The sequence below is a fragment of the Oncorhynchus keta genome, chromosome 23, assembly GCF_023373465.1.
Source record: "Oncorhynchus keta strain PuntledgeMale-10-30-2019 chromosome 23, Oket_V2, whole genome shotgun sequence".
Classification (NCBI taxonomy): domain Eukaryota; kingdom Metazoa; phylum Chordata; class Actinopteri; order Salmoniformes; family Salmonidae; genus Oncorhynchus; species Oncorhynchus keta.
Genome location: NC_068443.1, coordinates 31,139,305 through 31,158,988, shown reverse-complemented (window position 1 = coordinate 31,158,988; position 19,684 = coordinate 31,139,305). Strand labels below are relative to the sequence as shown.

Below are 19,684 nucleotides of genomic sequence, written 5' to 3'. Positions count from 1 at the left end.
TTTGGCGAAAGGCTCTGCACACGCATACTCAGGCTGACTGGCTCTCGTTCAGGCAAAGGAGAAATAATTGCACTCATGCTATCCGGAAGGCCAAAGTTAGTTACTTTAAGGAGCAGTTCTCTCTCTGTGGGTCTAACCCCGAGAAGTTCTGGAAAACGGTTAAAGACCTGGAGAATAAACCCTCCTCCTCATAGCTGCCCATGTCCCTTAATGTTGATGATGTGCTTGTTACTGACAAGAAGCACATGGCTGAGCTCTTTAATCACCATTTCATTAAGTCAGGATTCCTTTTTGACTCAGCCATGCCTCCTGCCCATCCAACATTTCCTCATCTCCCACCCCTTTTAATATCCCTGATGCTTCTCCCTCTTTTTCCCCTGTCCCGCTACGAAGTTTCTCCCTGCAGGGAGTCACTGAGTCCGAAGTGCTAGAGGAGCTCCTGAAACTTGACCCCCAAAAAACATCTGGGTCAGATGGTTTAGACCCTTTCTTCTTTAAGGTTGCTGCCCCTATCATCGCCAAGCCTATCTCCAACCTTTTTAACCTGTCTCTCCATTGCTTGGAAGGCAGCCACGGTTCATCCTTTATTTAAAGGGGGAGAGCAAGCTGATCCTAACTGTTATAGGCCTATTTCTATTTTGCCCTGTTTATCAAAAGTGTTGGAAACACATGTCAATAATCAACTGACTGGCCTTCTTTATCTAAAGTATTCTCTCTGGGATTCAATCTGGTTTCCGCTTAGGTTATGGATGTGTCACTGCAACCTTAAAGGTCCTCAATGATGTCGCCATTGCCCTTGATTCTAAGCAATGTTGTGCTGCTATTTTTATTGACTTGGCCAAAGCTTTTTATGCGGTAGACCATTCCATTCTGGTGGGCCGGCTAAGGAATATTGGTGTCTCTGATGGGTCTTTGACCTGGTTTGCTAACTACATCTCTCAAAGAGTGCAGTGTATAAAGTCAGAAAATCTGCTGTCTCAGCCACTGCCTGCCACCAAGGGAGTACCCCTAGGCTCAATCCTAGGCCCCACGCTCTTCTCAATTTACATCAACAACTTAGCTCATGCATGCAGATAATACAGTCTTATACTCAGCTGGCCCCTGCCCAGATGTTGTGATAAATGCTCTACAACAAAGCTCTCTTAGTGTCCAACAACCTTTTCTACCCTTAACCTTGTTCTGAACACCTCCAAAACAAAGTTTATGTGGTTTGGTAAGAAGAATGCCCCTCTCCCCACAGGTGTGATTACTACCGCTGAGGGTTTAGAGCTAGAGGTAGTTCCCTCATATAAGTACTTGGGAGTATGGCTAGACGGTACACTGTCCTTCTCTCAGCACATATCAAAGCTGCAGGCTAAAGTTAAATCTAGACTTGGTTTCCTCTATCGTAATCGCTCCTCTTTCACCCCAGCTGCCAAACTAACCCTGATTCAGATGACCATCCTATCCATGCTAGGTTATGGAGACAATTTATAGATCGGCAGGTAAAGGTGCTCTCGAGTGGATGGATGCACTTTACCATTCAGCCATCAGATTTGCCACCAATGCTCCTCATAGGACACATCACTACACTCTATACTCGGTAAACTGGTCATCTCTGTATACCCGTCGCAAGACCCACTGGTTGATGCTTATTTATAAAACCCTCTTAGGCCTCACTCCCATTACATTACATTTAAGTCATTTAGCAGACGCTCTTATCCAGAGCGACTTACAAATTGGTGCATACACCTTATGACATCCAGTGGAACAGCCACTTGCATCTAAATCTTTTTTTTTTTGGGGGGGGGTGAGAAGGATTACTTACCCTTACTTACCCTATTCTAGGTATTCCATGAAGAGGTGGGGTTTCAGGTGTCTCCGGAAGGTGGTGATTGACTCCGCTGTCCTGGCGTCGTGAGGGAGTTTGTTCCACCATTGGGGGGCCAGAGCAGCGAACAGTTTTGACTGGGCTGAGCGGGAACTGTACTTCCTCAGTGGTAGGGAGGCGAGCAGGCCAGAGGTGGATGAACGCAGTGCCCTTGTTTGGGTGTAGGGCCTGATCAGAGCCTGGAGGTACTGAGGTGCCGTTCCCCTCACAGCTCCGTAGGCAAGCACCATGGTCTTGTAGCGGATGCGAGCTTCAACTGGAAGCCAGTGGAGAGAGCGGAGGAGCGGGGTGACGTGAGAGAACTTGGGAAGGTTGAACACCAGACGGGCTGCGGCGTTCTGGATGAGTTGTAGGGGTTTAATGGCACAGGCAGGGAGCCCAGCCAACAGCGAGTTGCAGTAATCAAGACGGGAGATGACAAGTGCCTGGATTAGGACCTGCGCCGCTTCCTGTGTGAGGCAGGGTCGTACTCTACGGATGTTGTAGAGCATGAACCTACAGGAACGGGACACCGCCTTGATGTTAGTTGAGAACGTCAGGGTGTTGTCCAGGATCACGCCAAGGTTCTTAGCGCTCTGGGAGGAGGACACAATGGAGTTGTCAACCGTGATGGCGAGATCATGGAACGGGCAGTCCTTCCCGGGAGGAAGAGGAGCTCCGTCTTGCTGAGGTTCAGCTTGAGGTGGTGATCCGTCATCCACACTGATATGTCTGCCAGACATGCAGAGATGCGATTCGCCACCTGGTCATCAGAAGGGGAAAGGAGAAGATTAATTGTGTGTCGTCTGCATAGCAATGATAGGAGAGACCATGTGAGGTTATGACAGAGCCAAGTGACTTGGTGTATAGCGAGAATAAGAGAGGGCCTAGAACAGAGCCCTGGGGGACACCAGTGGTGAGAGCGCGTGGTGAGGAGACAGATTCTCGCCACGCCACCTGGTAGGAGCGACCTGTCAGGTAGGACGCAATCCAAGCGTGGGCCGCGCCGGAGATGCCCAACTCGGAGAGGGTGGAGAGGAGGATCTGATGGTTCACAGTATCGAAGGCAGCCGATAGGTCTAGAAGGATGAGAGCAGAGGAGAGAGAGTTAGCTTTAGCAGTGCGGAGCGCCTCCGTGATACAGAGAAGAGCAGTCTCAGTTGAATGACTAGTCTTGAAACCTGACTGATTTGGATCAAGAAGGTCGTTCTGAGAGAGATAGCGGTAGAGCTGGCCAAGGACGGCACGCTCAAGAGTTTTGGAGAGAAAAGAGAGAAGGGATACTGGTCTGTAGTTGTTGACATCGGAGGGATCGAGTGTAGGTTTTTTCAGAAGGGGTGCAACTCTCGCTCTCTTGAAGACGGGAGGGACGTAGCCAGCGGTCAGGGATGAGTTGATGAGCGAGGTGAGGTAAGGGAGAAGGTCTCCGGAAATGGTCTGGAGAAGAGAGGAGGGGATAGAGTCAAGCGGGCAGGTTGTTGGGCGGCCGGCCGTCACAAGACGCGAGATTTCATCTGGAGAGAGAGGGGAGAAAGAGGTCAGAGCATAGGGTAGGGCAGTGTGAGCAGAACCAGCGGTGTCGTTTGACTTAGCAAACGAGGATCGGATGTCGTCGACCTTCTTTTCAAAATGGTTGACGAAGTCATCTGCAGAGAGGGAGGGGGGATTCAGGAGGGAGGAGAAGGTGGCAAAGAGCTTCCTAGGGTTAGAGGCAGATGCTTGGAATTTAGAATGGTAGAAAGTGGCTTTAGCAGCAGAGACAGAGGAGGAAAATGTAGAGAGGAGGGAGTGAAAGGATGCCAGGTCCGCAGGGAGGCGAGTTTTCCTCCATTTCCGCTCGGCTGCCCGGAGCCCTGTTCTGTGAGCTCGCAATGAGTCGTCGAGCCACGGAGCGGGAGGGGAGGACCGAGCCGGCCTGGAGGATAGGGGACATAGAGAGTCAAAGGATGCAGTAAGGGAGGAGAGGAGGGTTGAGGAGGCAGAATCAGGAGATAGGTTGGAGAAAGTTTGAGCAGAGGGAAGAGATGATAGGATGGAAGAGGAGAGAGTAGCGGGGGAGAGAGAGCGAAGGTTGGGCCCCACTATCTGAGGTATCTACTGCAACCCTCATCCTCCACATACAACACCCGTTTTGCCAATCACATTCTGTTAAAGGTCCCCAAAGCACACACATCCCTGGGTCGCGTGTCTTTTCAGTTCGCTGCATCTAGCGACTGGAATAAGCTGCAACAAACACTCAAACTGGACAGTTTCATCTCAATCTCTTAATTCAAAGACTCAATCATGGACACTAACTGAGAGTTGTGGCTGCTTTGCGTGATGTATTGTTGTCTCTACCTTCTAGCCCTTTGTGCTGTTGTCTGTGCCAATAATGTTTGTACCATGTTTTGTGCTGCTACCATGTTGTGTTGCTACCATGTTATTGTCATGTTGTGTTGCTACCATGCTGCATTGTCATGTGTTGCTGCCTTGCTATGTTGTCGTCTTAGGTCTCTCTCTATGTAGTTTTGTGTTGTCTGTCTTGTCGTGATGTGTGTTTTGTCCTCCATTTATGTTTTTTTAATTTTTTTAATGTATTTTCTTTATATATATATTTACATATTTATCTTTATTTTTATATTTAAATGTTTTTTTATTTAATTACATTTTATCCCAGTTCCCGTCCTCGCAGGAGGTCTTTTGCCTTTTGGTAGGCCGTCAATGCAAATAAGAATTTGTTCTTAACTGACTTGCCAAGTTAAATAAAGGTAAAAAAAAAAAGAATAAATAAATAAACATGTCTGGGGTTTCACATGGGGTTTTGTAATGTTTTGTGTGGATTCCCCAGTAACTGTCTGTCTTTGTTGTTGTGTTTCAGAGAGAACCAGTATGCTGTCATCCTTCATCAGCCCTATGAAGATTAGAGATACTGGGACAACAACATCAAAAGACGATGGAGACACTTCAAGTAATTGATTCCTGTATTTCCCTTTCCATGCTATTCACTCACACCACATTTCAATCAGAGTAGCACACCAGCAATTTATCAGTTTATACTTTCAATTTACACCTTTTGCTAAGCTTTCCCATTTCGGTAGTTTGGCCGTTTCTTAAAAATCTCATCAACATAATGTGAAACTTAATAGTGGTTTCCTCAACTATGTTTGTTCTTGTCTTAATTGGGGAACAGATAGCAGCAGCACTGAGGTGAAGGAGAATCGTCATAGCACAAACCAAGTGGACTATTCAACCATACGACAACCTGCACATCATCAACCAGCTCTTTACACTGACATCTCCAGAGAGCTCCCCAGGACTACTGCTCTAAAGAGGAAGCAGCCATTGGTGGAAGGAAAAGACAGTCTTCTCTATGAACTCCAGTTGATCTGTAAGAGGACGGCCCATTGCTTTACATCAGATGGCGCCACGACTCCATCTGCACTGTCGGTTGAGGGAGGAGCATCACGCGGGAGTGACGCAACCCGTCGGAAGACAATGAGGACTTCCTGGTCTGTCACAAAGAAGAACGCCCTGGTGCAGTTGAACGAGCTGAGACCAGGTCTACAGTATGAGATAGCATCCTGGACAGGGCCAGTTCACGCCCCTGTGTTCGCTGTAGGAGTAGAGGTGAACGGTCTCAGGTTCGAGGGCCGAGGGCCCACCAAGAAGAAGGCTAAGATGAGAGCAGCAGAGATGGCTCTTAGGTCCTTCATCCAGTTTCCCAATGCCCCTCAGGCTCACATCACCATGGGAAACCTCAACTTTATCAACACCACAGCACCAGCAGACTTCACCTCAGACCAGGCCGTTCTCATCCCTGACACGCTCTTCAAGGAGTTTGAGCCAGAAGCAAACGAAGACCAATTCCTTTACCACAGGACAGACGGAAAGGAGTTGCAATTTGAGGAGCCACCAGCGCAGGGAGATACACAACTCCTATACCACAGCCACAGGACAGGGGGAAAGGGACAGGAGTTGCTCTCCAGCATTTGTAACCATGGGAGACTAGTATGCCTGACCCTTGACCTGATGTCCTCAGCCAATCAGAAGAGGCAGAGGATCGGTTCCTCCATTGTTGAGGAGCTGAGGCCTGTGGCTCTGCTCAATGAGTTAAGGCCAGGCCTGAGGTACGTCTGCCTGATGGAGAGAGTGCGGGGCAGGCCGATCAGGAGCTTTGTGATGGCATTGAGGGTGGATGGAAGGATATTTGAGGGCTGTGGGCGCAGTAAGAGACTGGCTCAAGCCCAGGTAGCTACCTCAGCCCTACAGGACCTGTTTAACATCAGTCTGGGGCCTGAGACTAGCATCAGTCGTACTGCCAGCTGGGCCAAGAGTTCTCAGCTACCTCAGGTGGGTACCTTACCTTCACTGACTTACTGTATGAGTTCTGAGTTTAACCAGATTCCTAACTCTGTTTTGTCTAGCTATGGGGGAGAATTCTTCAATCTCAATTAATTTTTAATGAATTAATTTTGCAATCAGTACCAAGCCTTGCTTGCTGTTCAATGTCTCTCCTAAAACAATGACAATGTTGAGATGCAGTGTTTCAATTTGCTGTAATTTGGATATAACAATCACAGTGCATCATGTTTTTGATTCCTTCATTTCATTCACATCCTCATTGAAGTGCCCAGGTCGAACAGAGTTATTGAACATGCCCCGTCCATTGCCTCTGTAGCTGCAGCATTACCATCCATCCCATCTTCTAAATGGTCATAATGAATATATCTAAGAGGTGCTCAGACTGCCACCAAATGGAGTGTATCGTATCAATATGCATTTCATGTCCAGGAGCCTCAGGACTAAACGCTATCCTGGCTTGCATGCCCAACCACAGCAGCTTCACAACCCTGTTATGTCTGTCTGGCCTCAGAAAATCTGCTCTTCATCTTTTGCCATACTTTAGAACAGTAGTATTCAGACTTTTTTAGTGGGGGCCAAAACTATTTTTGCCCGATGTTCTGAGGGCCAAATATTTTTACCAATAATTTCTTGTGACCCCACACCAAACCATAAAATCGTTCAATTGCGGAAGCGACGCACAATTGGCCTAGCGTCGTCCGGGTTAGGGAGGGTTTGGCCCGTAGAGAAATCCTTGTCTCATAGCGCACCAGCGTCTCCTGTGGCGGGCTGGGCGCAGTGCGCGCGAACCAAGGTTGCCAGGTGCACGGTGTTTCCTGGCGCTGTGTTAAGAAGCAGTGCGGCTTGGTTGGGTTGTGTATCGGAGGACGCATGACTTTCAACCTTCGTCTCTCCCGAGCCCGTACGGGAGTTGTAGCGATAAGACAATTGGATACCACGAAAAAGGGGTCAAATTAAAAAATAATAATAATAATAAATCGTTCAATTGCAACAAATAACATTCATTGCATTCTTATAAAAATGAAAAGAAACCAATAAATACATTTACTTAACAAACATGTTTTCTTTTCAAATGAGCTTTTCCAAAAACGTTTGAATAATCTGTACTCTTCTTTTTTTCCCTCAAAAAAATATGTTTTTTATATCTGCTTGCTCTGCCCTCATATTTAGTCTCACATTGAAGTGTTTTACCATTTTATTTTCAGGACAACCAGGGTTCAAGTAGAAGGCAATTGGACATTAACAGCTTTATTCATGAGTTGTATTGACAAGTGGCAATTAAAAAAAGGTCTGCCAAGCAAAAACCTGCGAAAAAAATACTTATAAGGAGGCCACAAGTACATACATTGTTTGCTCAGTGACAGCTGTGTGGATTTGGAGTTTGTTACAGCAACTGTGTGAACTTATTACAGTATTATAGACACAAATCCTGGGATTTCCTATGACCTTCTATGTAGAAGAACCCCTTACCTTCTACATTTTACATTTTAGTCAATTAGCTTATCCAGCACTAATTGCAATTAGTGCATTCTTGTTAAGATAGCTAGGTGAGACAGCAACATATCTCAATCGTGTCAAGTACATTTTCCTTCAACAAAGTATTTATCAGCTAAATCAGTGCTTGTCGGGGGCGCCGGGAGAGTTATTTAAGATACTCTTCAAAGAGTACCTTCTAATGACTCTTGTGTGGCTTGTGATAGTGCAAAACAGGTGTCTCCGTGAGAGATGGATCACAAGAGGTTGTAGCTCAAACCGTTCGGACTTTCCATACATTTTTGTGGGATCCGCCATTGTCTCACAAACAAACACCCCTCTGGCTCAGCCCCTGTTAATCACACAGACGAGTGGTTGGTATCAGCGTATTCACAATAAATAGGCGAATCCAATGCAACAACCCGGAAGTAAAACACACAATGTTTCAAAGGGGTTAGAAGTCCAAAATTCGCCGGTGTCACAGTGAGACTGTAGGGTGAACATTATCATCGCAGCATATTGGTGATCAAGGAGGAGCCCCAGACTGAAGGAGATGAAATTAAGAGGAGGTGTGAAGAGCATATTAATAACTATTTAATACGCTCATTACGCATCATTGCGCATGACCTTGTCCCATCGCCATTTAGACAATATCCTTTCCCCTTTCTAGTCATCTCTCCAAGCTTGATATCAGGGCACGGGTGGGATGATAACTTCAATGGTCATGTATCATATATATTATATCAATTTAGTGGATGAGTTAGCCTTTTTTTTTTTATTAACTACTAAATATGGTCAATATAGTCTCATCATTCCCAGATATACTCTCAATATAATGCTAATCTAATATTGTATGTCTCAGGGAGAGTTGACAGAGAAGAAACCTCTGTCAGAGTCATTGAAAGCACTGCCACAGTGTGATTCCCAAATGACACACTATTTCCTATGTAATGCACTACTTTTGACCAAAACCCATATGGGACGCAGGCTTTGCGGCACGTCCACCACACCTGATGACGCATGGCAACTATTATCTGGTTGTTTTGGTGACTGTGATATTGACTTAACAACTAGCGGGCAAACGTTTGTTTTCTCTACTGTCTGTTTCTGTAGATGTGAATACAGCTGTTATCTTGACCATTGCCTGTTTGATTAGGAAGTCATCCGATAACGTATGTGATTGCAGTGCTTTGCAGAGTCAATCTTCCACTTGGTGAGAGAGAAACACAGTCAGCTAGACTGTTACTGCCCTGCCTCCCACACCCGTCACAAAGTACTGGCAGGCATCGTAATGACCAGAGGTAGGCAATGGACTCTATTCCCTGTACGTATATTAGTACTCTACTTTTAACCAGCTCGGGTAAAGTATTGCATTATATAGGGAACAGGGTGCCGTTTGGAAGGCAACCATAATTACACTTTTCATTGACATTTAAATATTTTACAAGTCAAAATGAAAGAGAAATGGTGGATCTCTCTTTAATACAACTGTAGATACCAGCATCAAAATGTATGCTACGTCGTAAATGATTCAAATGCCTTTGAATAGAGGCCTTTATAGGCCTGCATGTGACATTCCCACATCAACAGAATGCCAGTCAACTGAGAGTGTATATTAGTTACTTCAGTTGAAGCCAGCATGGTTTGGTTATTCGCAAACCTGAACATCTAGGAAACTCTCATTAGACAATAGAGCTCCTTGGATCTTACAGAATAACTAAGAGGAGAGAATGGGCAAAACCCAATAGAACAAGGAGTTCTATTCATTCTATTGCTATGGGCACAGGTATATCACAGGTATTGCCGTCCCAAAAGGCAGTGAATCCAATAGGAATCCCTCCCAGACTTTAATCCATATAGAATACCTCACAAGAAAATAAGCAGTTGCTCAGCAACACAAGATGCAACTTTATACCATCACCATTGATGAGATAAGACAGTCATTACATTCTTTGCAAATATTTTGTGCTGTGGTAAGACAACAACATAGCTGTTGGGTCTTACCTGGTTAAATAAAGGTTAAATAAATACATCAAATAGTAGGATACTGGTGTGTTATATTCTGTCCCATTAGTCATTTCTTACTCAGAATAATTTATTTAGCCATCTTAGTCTATTCCAGTGAAATTTTAGCAGCGGTCTAAGGCCCAGCATCTCCGTGCTAGTGGCGTCACTACAGACCCTGGTTCAATCCCAGGCTGTATCACAACCAGCCGTGATCGGGAGTCCCATAGGGTGGTGCACAATTGGCCCAGTGTCGGGTTAGGGGAAGGTTTGACCAGGGTAGGATGTCATTGTAAAATAAGAATTGGTTCTTAACTGACTTGTCTAGTTAAATAAAGGATAAATAAAAAAATGTAATTAGATGAAGTTGTTTGTAAGGACATTTCCTGTTTGAGGCCAAATTACTGTAACTGATATCCCAAAAGACAACCGTTGGCATGCACCCTATTCTATTCCCTATGCAGTGCACTACTTTTGGCCAGGACCCATGGGCTCCAAAGTAGTAATAAAAAAAGGCATTATATAGGGAATAGGGTACCATTTGGGACACGGACACCACTCTCAAATCTGTTGTATAAGTGTACTGTGCAGTTTTGTTTGATGTTGGTTAGTAAGAAACATTGTGTATTGTTCCCTGCCCAGGTTTTGACGTTAGGCGAGGCCAGGTGGTGTCTCTGGGGACAGGGACCAAGTGTTTCAGTGGAGTGTGTGTCAGTGACCAGGGATGGACGGTTAATGACTGCCATGCTGAGGTCATCACAAGGAGGGCTTTCCTCCGCTTTCTCTACACCCAACTGGAGCTCTTTCTCTGGTAATATACTGTATATTATAAACTGGGTGGTTTGTGCCCTGAATGCTGATTGGATGACAGCCATGGCATATCAGACCATATACCACGGGTATGACAAAACATTTCTATTTACTGATCTAATTACATTGGTAACCAGTTTATAATAGCAATAAGGCGCCTTGGGGGTTTGTGATATATGGCCAATATACCATGGCTAAGGGCTGTGTCCAGGCACTCCGTGTTGCGTAATATGTGAGAACAGCCCTTAGCCGTTGTATATTGGCCATATACCACACTCCTCGGCCCTTATTGCTTAATAATATACTATATACTGTACTGTAATATACTGTATATATACTGTCATATACTGCATCTTTACACAAGGGAATGCATCCCAAATGGTACCATATTTCCTATATAGTGCACTACTTTTGAACAGGTTTCTGTGCTCTGGTAAACATTTGTGCACTATAAAGGGAATAGGGTGCCATTTGGGACAAGGCCTCAACCGTGAGGACGAAGTTGAAGAATCTTTGCTTGTATACTTTTACATTGAAGTTGCAAGTGAAACATTTGATATCAGCTGTTACCTATCTGCACTGATATTTTGGTTCCATTTTAAAAAGAGCCACTTGTAAATGTTATTTTATGCCCATTCCCCATCACTCAAGAATCAATTTTGATTGTTGATTAACACATCGTACTAAAAGCCTTGAATAACTAAACGTGTTCCCATCAACGTCAAGTGCACAAGGATGATTGAAGTATAGAAATGTTTAACATAAAACACCCTTTTCATCTCAAAATACACTACATGACCAAAAGCATGTGGACACCTACTCGTCGAACATCTCATTCCAAAATCATGGGCATTAATATGGAGTTGCTGCTATAACAGCCTCCCCTCTTCTGGTAAGGCTTTCCAATAGATGTTGGAACATTGCTGCATGGACTTGCAGCAACTGATGTTGGACAATTATAGGCCTGTTTCGCAGTCGGCATTTCAATTAATCCCAAAAGTTTTCGATGGGGTTGAGGTCAGGGCTCTGTGCAGGCCAGTCAAGTTCTTCCACACCGATATCGACAAACCATTTCTGTATTAACCTTGCTTGGGCACAGGGACATTGTCATGCTGAAACAGGAAAGGCCTTCCCCAAACTGTTGCCACAAAGTTGGAAGCACAAAATGGTGTAGAATGTCATTGTATGCTGTAGTGTTAAGATTTCCCATCACTGGAACGAAGGGGCCTAGCCCAAACCATGAAAAACAACCCCAGACCATTATTCTTCCTCCACCAAACTTTACAGTTGGCACTATGAATCGAGGCAGGTGGCGTTCTCCTGGCATCCAACAAACCCAGATTCGTCCGTCGGAATGCCAGATGGTGAAGCGTGATTCATCACTCCAGAGAACACACTTCCACAAACCCATTTCATAAAGCTCCCGACTAACAGTTCTATTGCTGACGTTACTTCCAGAGGTAGTTTGGAACCTGGTAGTGAGTGTTGCATCCAAGGACAGATCATTTTTACTCGCTACATGCTTCAGCACTCTGCGGTCCTGTTCTGTGAAGCTGTGTGGCCTACCACTTGGCGGCTGAGCCGTTGTTGCTCCTAGACATTTCCACTTCACAATAACAACACTTGCAGTTGACCGGAGCAGCTCTAGCAGGGTGGAAATTTGACGAACTGACTTGTTGGAAAGGTGACATCCCATGACTGTGCCACATTGAAAGTCACTGAGCTCTTCAGTAAGGCCATTCTACTGGCAATGTTTGTCTATGGAGATTGCATGGGTGTTTTTGATTTTATACACTTGTCAGCAACGGTAGTGTCTGAAATAACCGAATCCACTAATTTGAAGGGGTGTCCACATACTTTTGTGTATATAGTGTAGATGTATCTGGGTGATTAGGCAACACGTGACAATTTATTTGAAAATTCATACTCAGAATGATCAGAACAACATCATTTCCTTTATTAGTAACCGGCCAGACAGTTTGGAGCAGTCCATCTTTGTGCGAGACAAAGAGTCTGGGTACAGACTGAGAGATGGTATTCTGTTCCATATGTATGTGAGCTCATCGCCCTGTGGGGACGCACGCCTCAATTGCCCCTACGAGGTAACAGCTACACGTAAGAAATGTCAACATTTTTATTTCAATTTATATCATTCATACTCGCAGTCGACAAGACTGAATTAAGCAGAATCTACAGTTACATTAAACCAAGGTTTTAAAATGCTCTACTTTAAAAGGATTTGCCTGTACTGTGGTTCGTAGAGCAGGTTTGCATTTGTTGGTGCTGCATCAGTTGTCTATTCCCTCAGACCACAGCTGGCACAGATTTGTAAGGAAGTTACGCTGCCATCTGAGGATGAAGATGGAAGGCGGTGAGGGTACACTTCCTGTCAGCGTACGGAGAGCCAATCAGAAATGGGACAGGGGATTGCCGAGGGAACCTCCGGTCACCATGTCCTGCACAGATAAAATGGCCAGGTGAGCACCAGCTAGACAGTGACGACTTTCACTGAGTCACAAACGTATAACATACTGAACAAAGGGGGCTTGTCTCTCTCTCTTTGTTCCAATAGTAATGTTCCAGGCTTGTGTCTCAAATGGAACCCTTTTCCCTATTGTGGTCCTTCTGTAGCTCAGTTGGTAGAGCATGGCGCTTGTAACGCCAGGGTAGTGGGTTCGATCCCCGGGACCACCCATACGTAGAATGTATGCACACATGACTGTAAGTCGCTTTGGATAAAAGCGTCTGCTAAATGGCATATATTATTATTATTATATATTATATAGTGCACTAACTGTGACCAGGACCCAGTTGCTCTGGTCAAAAGTAGTGCACAATATAGGGAACAGGGTGCCATTTGGGACGCAGATCCTAGTCCTGCTTGATCTCTAGCCTTATTGCTTGTATCTCCAGGTGGAATGTTCTAGGTCTCCAGGGCTCTCTCCTGTCTCACCTGGTGGAGCCAGTGTACCTCCACAGCCTCACTGTGGGCAGCCTGTGCCACACGGGTCACCTGGGAAGGACCATGGCACGACGCATGGGGCACATCAGCCCCACGTCCTCCTCCTATAGACACAACAGGCTACTCCTCGGCTGTAAGTCACCCAGATCTAAGAGATGATAACATGATATGGTTACTTCAGATACAGTATTTAGTCCATTACTTGTCTAGGAGTCATTTGGCAGTAACCCAGGGTTAGAGACCTGACAAAGAGAAATGTTAGGAGGAAGAAAGGTCATGAGGTCATTCTGTTACCTTGCCTGGTGGAGAGGTACGTTGAGGACCACCTGAGCGTGAAGGATAAACACCTTGTTCCTCCAGATGGTCCTCGTGGTCCTGTCTCTTCCACTATGCCTCTGTGCTGGCTCATGATGTGGTATCTGAAGAGTGCATGTTAAGTACGTACCTGTACCTCTCTGCTCCCCTTCCTGACCCCAGTCTGGTCTCTGTGTGGTCTCCAGGCCTCAGCAGCAGTGAGGGTCGGCAGCCAGGGAAGTCCCCCAGGTTCAGTGTGAACTGGAGTGCTGGAGACGGGGAGCTGGAGGTGCTGGATACCTCTACAGGCAGGAGGAAAGGCTCAGGGACACCATCCAGACTCTGCAAGAGATCCCTCTTCACTCGTTGGGAGAGACTACACCACGAGGTCAGTCATGAACAGGGGAGCTATTCAGTATGCTTTACCCAGAACCCGTGGAGGCTGGTGAGAGAAGTATGGCTCATAGTAATAGCTGGAATGGCAAAAATAGAAGGGTATCAAACAGGATTCCGTTCCATTAATTCCGTTCCAGACATTACTGTGAGACTGTCCTCTGAGCCACCAACCACCACTGCCTGCAACCCACACTGGCAACCCTGAGTCCACACTTTGATACTTCTGTTTTACAATGCCATCCATTGATACTTCCATTATGCTGTAAGCAGAAGCTCTAATGTATGTGTTGGAACTAAGGCATGTGGTCTTTCGTAATTACTGCAGTGAGGAGAGAGGTATTAACAAACTATTTGCCTACTGCTGACAGTGGAAAAGGCCAAACTTACAATGGAGATGCCATCCATCTTTGTTCAATTGCACTCTGCTGGCTCACCAAGCATTTCTGTCTCCATTTAACACTCCTCATTATGAATATGTTTTTAAAGTACAGTTACATTTCCACTGTGAAATTAAATATGTATGCAGGTGCGTTCCATTGTTCCAAATGTCAGTGGTTCCATTTTGATGACAGTAGAGAGTCATAATTATTTATTTAGAAAAGCATTTGAATAGCAGAAAAGGCTTCCTGCACTCAGTATCACATGCAAGAATAAACAGTCATCTACTATACATCCTGGCTGTACTCCATTAAATATGTGTGAGACAGTCAGAGAGAGAGAGAGACAGAGAGACAGGCAGAGGCCGAGGGAAAGAGAGTCAGAGAGAGAGAGAGTCAGAGAGAGAGAGAGGCGGAGAGAGAGAGAGGCGGAGAGAGAGACAGAGAGAGACAGAGAGAGAGAGAGAGAGAGAGAGAGAGAGAGAGAGAGAGAGAGAGAGAGAGAGAGAGAGAGAGAGAGAATAAAGCATAGCCCGTGGAATGTTAATTTGTTTGGTGAGATGTAAATGGGGGAAGATAGCCCAGCTGTTGAAGTTTGCAATTTGGGTTGGCTCATTAGTTTTTATTCTGTCTGGGTGGTGTTTTATTAACCCAAGCCTTTCCTATTGTTGCTGTCTCTCTCCTCAGCTGAGCAGGCCAGGACAAGTGTTGGGTGACGAGAAGGCCATAAAGACGTACTGTGGAGCTAAGATGACAGCGGGGGCCTACCAGAGAGCCAAGCAGAAGTTTGTCCTCTCACTGCAGGAGGCAGGCCTGGGCATCTGGAACAGGAAACCACCAGAACAGGAGCACTTCCAGAGCAGCCTGTAAGGGGTTCACACACACTCACATGCGCTCTTCCTATCATGGTCACTAAGACCATAGAGGTCCTATAACAATGTTACCATGATAGGGACAGCATGTGTACAGGTAACCCGCCAAAATAATGGAAACATTTGAGTAAATGAAGGATACAAAGTATATTGACAGCCGAGTTAATTAAGCCGTTAATATTCTATAATGCTTAGGGTCATGTATAGAAATGCTGGAGGAGGAAAGCATGGATTATCAACTAGATTCAGCCGTGGGCGGAACAGGGGGGCGGAACATAATTACAGATAATTTCTAGGCAAATTGACCACAAGAAGCCCAAAACAGATCTATTTGACTAAAACATAGTCATTTCAAACCTTGATTACATTTTTATACGATCATCTCTATGATGCAACGGAATACTTAGAAACACATTTCCCAAATTAGAATCACTTTGGACTGATTTCCTGGTGCTTTTACAGTTTTATTTTACGTCCAACAATGAAAATCCCTAGAGGTCTTCTCAGGTCCAAAAATGTGGACATGGACACGAACGGACAGATCATAAATTATTTAAAGGATTTTTAAAAGGGGACCCGAACCTGACAACAATCAGACCCGAGCATAAATGGACCCGACAACACCCAGACCTAGACCTGACCCCTAACAGTTCCTGATCTAGACCAGACCCCTGATTGGACCAGAGAGATATTTTTTTACATTTGCAACTAAGTTGCTCTTCTGGTTAACAAATAGGCCTTTATATGGTGGCTAGGCCTTCTGTAAAGTCAATAAACTCACATTATAAGTGTAAAATAAATATGCTATAGGCTATGCAGAGCCATTCGGGTCAACGTGGGTCTATCAGCTGTAGTACCTAGAGTCTAGGTAGACCCAAACCCGATGACAATCAAACAGGACCCAAGGGAAAAGTTATAATTCTGGACCGCAGTCGGGTATCGGGTATTTGTTTTTGGGTACACCCATGAAGACCTGTACTATAACCCTATTGGATGACAATGCACAGGGCACGAGTGGTTACTGAATTGTTTGATGAGCATGAAAACAATGTAAACCATATGCCATGGCCATCTCAGTCACCAGATCTCAACCCAATTGAACAATTATGGGAGATTCTGGAGCAGCACCTGAGACAGCATTTACCACCAGCAAATTATGGCATTTCTTGTGTTGGGGTTTCCTTTATTTTGGCAGTGTGAGGTGAGTGTGTGAGGGAATTTGGCTAGCTAAAGTTCCCTGGATTGCATCTGTGCACTATTTGCTTATCTATAATGAATTTGTAGTCCTGCTTTCATTCCGCCTCCTCTGTGCAATCATATAACAATAGTAGCCCAAAGATGATCCCATTTCCCCTTTAGTAATCCGTCATCCACACCTGTTGAGTTACTCACTTGAGCTCCCCTTATTTTTGGTGTCTCCTTGCAATGCAAACAACATTTCCTTTCAACCATTCTGTCATGTATTGTCTTGTTCATTTTTTATATTGAATGTTATTAAATAGTTTTGAGAGAAAATTGTCATTGTAGTACTGGGGAGTCAGTAGACTATAGTATGTGACTGGCTATAGCATGTGAAACTGGCCGTGAGAAACATGAAAGAGCAGTGACATCTAGTGGCTCAAATAGTACATTTCAAGTTGACAGTAATTTACTCATTTCTATTTTATTTTATCTACATTACAATTGCACATATAGACATGTCATAGTTCATTTAAATTAATTAATGTATTTCCTCTTTCTGCAAGCAACTTTATTGCTAGATATATATTTCTACAGATATATATTTCTACACAAAAGACATCTCTGCACAACACCATCTCACAGACAAACGACAATGCAAATAGTAATGTCAAAGTATTTTGTATCAATATCATTGAATGTCAAATGTAAAATAGTTATTACTATTTTTATTAAAATGCAGTAAATTAGCATTTTTAGAATCCTCCACTTGGTCTTTGCTAGTTTTCCAAATCAAACTGTATTTTTCACATGCGCAGAGTACAACGGGTGTAGACTTAACCGTGCAATGCTTGCTTACGAGCCCTTCCCAATAACGCAGAGTTAAACAATAATACAAAGAAAAATAGTAACACAAGAAGCATAAAATACACAAGAATGGAACTATATTTAGGGAGTACCAGTACCAGATAAATGTGGAGCTACATACAGGGAGTACCAGTACCAGATAAATGTGGAGCTATATACAGGGAGTACCAGATAAATGTGGAGCTATATACAGGGAGTACCAGTACCAGATAAATGTGGAGCTATATACAGGGAGTACCAGTACCAGATAAATGTGGAGCTATATACAGGGAGTACCAGATAAATGTGGAGCTATATACAGGGAGTACCAGTACCAGATAAATGTGGAGCTACATACAGGGAGTACCAGATAAATGTGGAGCTATATACAGGGAGTACCAGTACCAGATAAATGTGGAGCTATATACAGGGAGTACCAGATAAATGTGGAGCTATATACAGGGAGTACCAGTACCAGATCAATGTGGAGCTATATACAGGGAGTACCAGTACCAGATCAATGTGGAGCTACATACAGGGAGTACCAGATAAATGTGGAGCTATATACAGGGAGTACCAGTACCAGATCAATGTGGAGCTATATACAGGGAGTACCAGTACCAGATCAATGTGGAGCTACATACAGGGAGTACCAGGTCAATGTGGAGCTATATACAGGGAGTACCAGTACCAGATCAATGTGGAGCTACATACAGGGAGTACCAGATCAATGTGGAGCTATATACAGGGAGTACCAGATCAATGTGGAGCTATATACAGGGAGTACCAGATCAATGTGGAGCTACATACAAGGAGTACCAGATAAATGTGGAGCTATATACAGGGAGTACCAGTACCAGATCAATGTGGAGCTACATACAGGGAGTACCAGGTCAATGTGGAGCTATACAGGGAGCACCAGTACCAGATCAATGTGGAGCTATATACAGGGAATACCAGTACCAGATCAATGTGGAGCTACATACAGGGAGTACCAGGTTAATGTGGAGCTATATTCAGGGAGTACCAGGTCATTGAAGAGCTATATACAGGGAGTACCAGTGCCAGATCAATGTGGAGCTATATACAGGGAGTACCAGTACCAGATCAATGTGGAGCTACATACAGGGAGTACCAGGTCAATGTGGAGCTATACAGGGAGCACCAGTACCAGGTCAATGTGGAGCTATATACAGGGAATACCAGTACCAGATCAATGTGGAGCTACATACAGGGAGTACCAGGTTAATGTGGAGCTATATATCAAATAAAATCAACTAAAATGTATTTATATATCCCTTCGTAAATCAGCTGATATCTCAAAGTGCTGTACAGAAACCCAGCCTAAAACCCCAAACAGCAAACAATGCAGGTGTAGAAGCACAGTGGCTAGGAAAAACTCCCTAGAAAGGCCAAAACCTAGGAAGAAACCTAGAGAGGAACCAGGCTATGTGGGGTGGCCAGTCCTCTTCTGGCTGTGCCGGGTGGAGATTATAACAGAACATGGCCAAGATGTTCAAATGTTCATAAATGACCAGCATGGTCAAATAATAATAATCACAGGCAGAACAGTTTTAACTGGAGGTGGACTGGGGACAGCAAGGAGTCATCATGTCAGGTAGTCCTGAGGCATGGTCCTAGGGCTCAGGTCCTCCGAGAGAGAGAAAGAGAGAATTAGAGAGAGCACACTTAAATTCACACAGGACACCGGATAGGACAGGAGAAGTCCTCCAGATATAACAAACTGACCCTAGCCCCGACACATAAACTACTGCAGCATAAATACTGGAGGCTGAGACAGGAGGGGTCAGGAGACACTGTGGCCCCATCCGATGACATCCCCGGACAGGGCCAAACAGGAAGGATATAACCCCACCCACTTCGCCAAAGCATAGCCCCCACACCACTAGAGGGATATCTTCAACCACCAACTTACCATACTGAGACAAGGCCGAGTATAGCCCACAAAGATCTCTGCCACGGCACAACACAAGGGGGGGGGCGCCAACCCAGACAGGAAGATCACATCAGTGACTCAACCCACTCAAGTGATGCACCCCTTCTAGGGATGCACCCCTTCTAGGGACGGCACCAATAAGCCAGTGACTCAGCCCCTGTAATAGGAGAATCCCAGTGGAAAGAGGGGAACCGGCCAGGCAGAGAGAGCAAGGACGGTTCGTTGCTCCAGAGCCTTTACGTTCACCTTCACACTCCTGGGCCAGACTATACTCAATCATATGACCCACTGAAGAGATGAGTCTTCAGTAAAGACTTAAAGGTT

General features: G+C 44.9%; 1 protein-coding gene across 1 annotated transcript in view; it reads left to right on the top strand.

The window, feature by feature from the left end:
- LOC118402163 (double-stranded RNA-specific editase B2-like) overlaps window positions 1–18,487 on the top strand; it is a 46,104-nt gene extending 27,617 nt beyond the window's left edge. The window contains exons 2-10 of the mRNA XM_035800153.2: window positions 4,707–4,796; window positions 5,019–6,178; window positions 8,850–8,964; window positions 10,310–10,478; window positions 12,441–12,592; window positions 12,786–12,954; window positions 13,391–13,572; window positions 13,940–14,121; window positions 15,194–18,487. Coding sequence (XP_035656046.1) covers window positions 4,707–4,796; window positions 5,019–6,178; window positions 8,850–8,964; window positions 10,310–10,478; window positions 12,441–12,592; window positions 12,786–12,954; window positions 13,391–13,572; window positions 13,940–14,121; window positions 15,194–15,376 — 2,402 coding nt within the window. The 3' untranslated portion in view covers window positions 15,377–18,487. The remainder of the gene's footprint in view (window positions 1–4,706; window positions 4,797–5,018; window positions 6,179–8,849; window positions 8,965–10,309; window positions 10,479–12,440; window positions 12,593–12,785; window positions 12,955–13,390; window positions 13,573–13,939; window positions 14,122–15,193) is intronic.
- The last annotated feature ends 1,197 nt before the right edge of the window (window positions 18,488–19,684 follow it).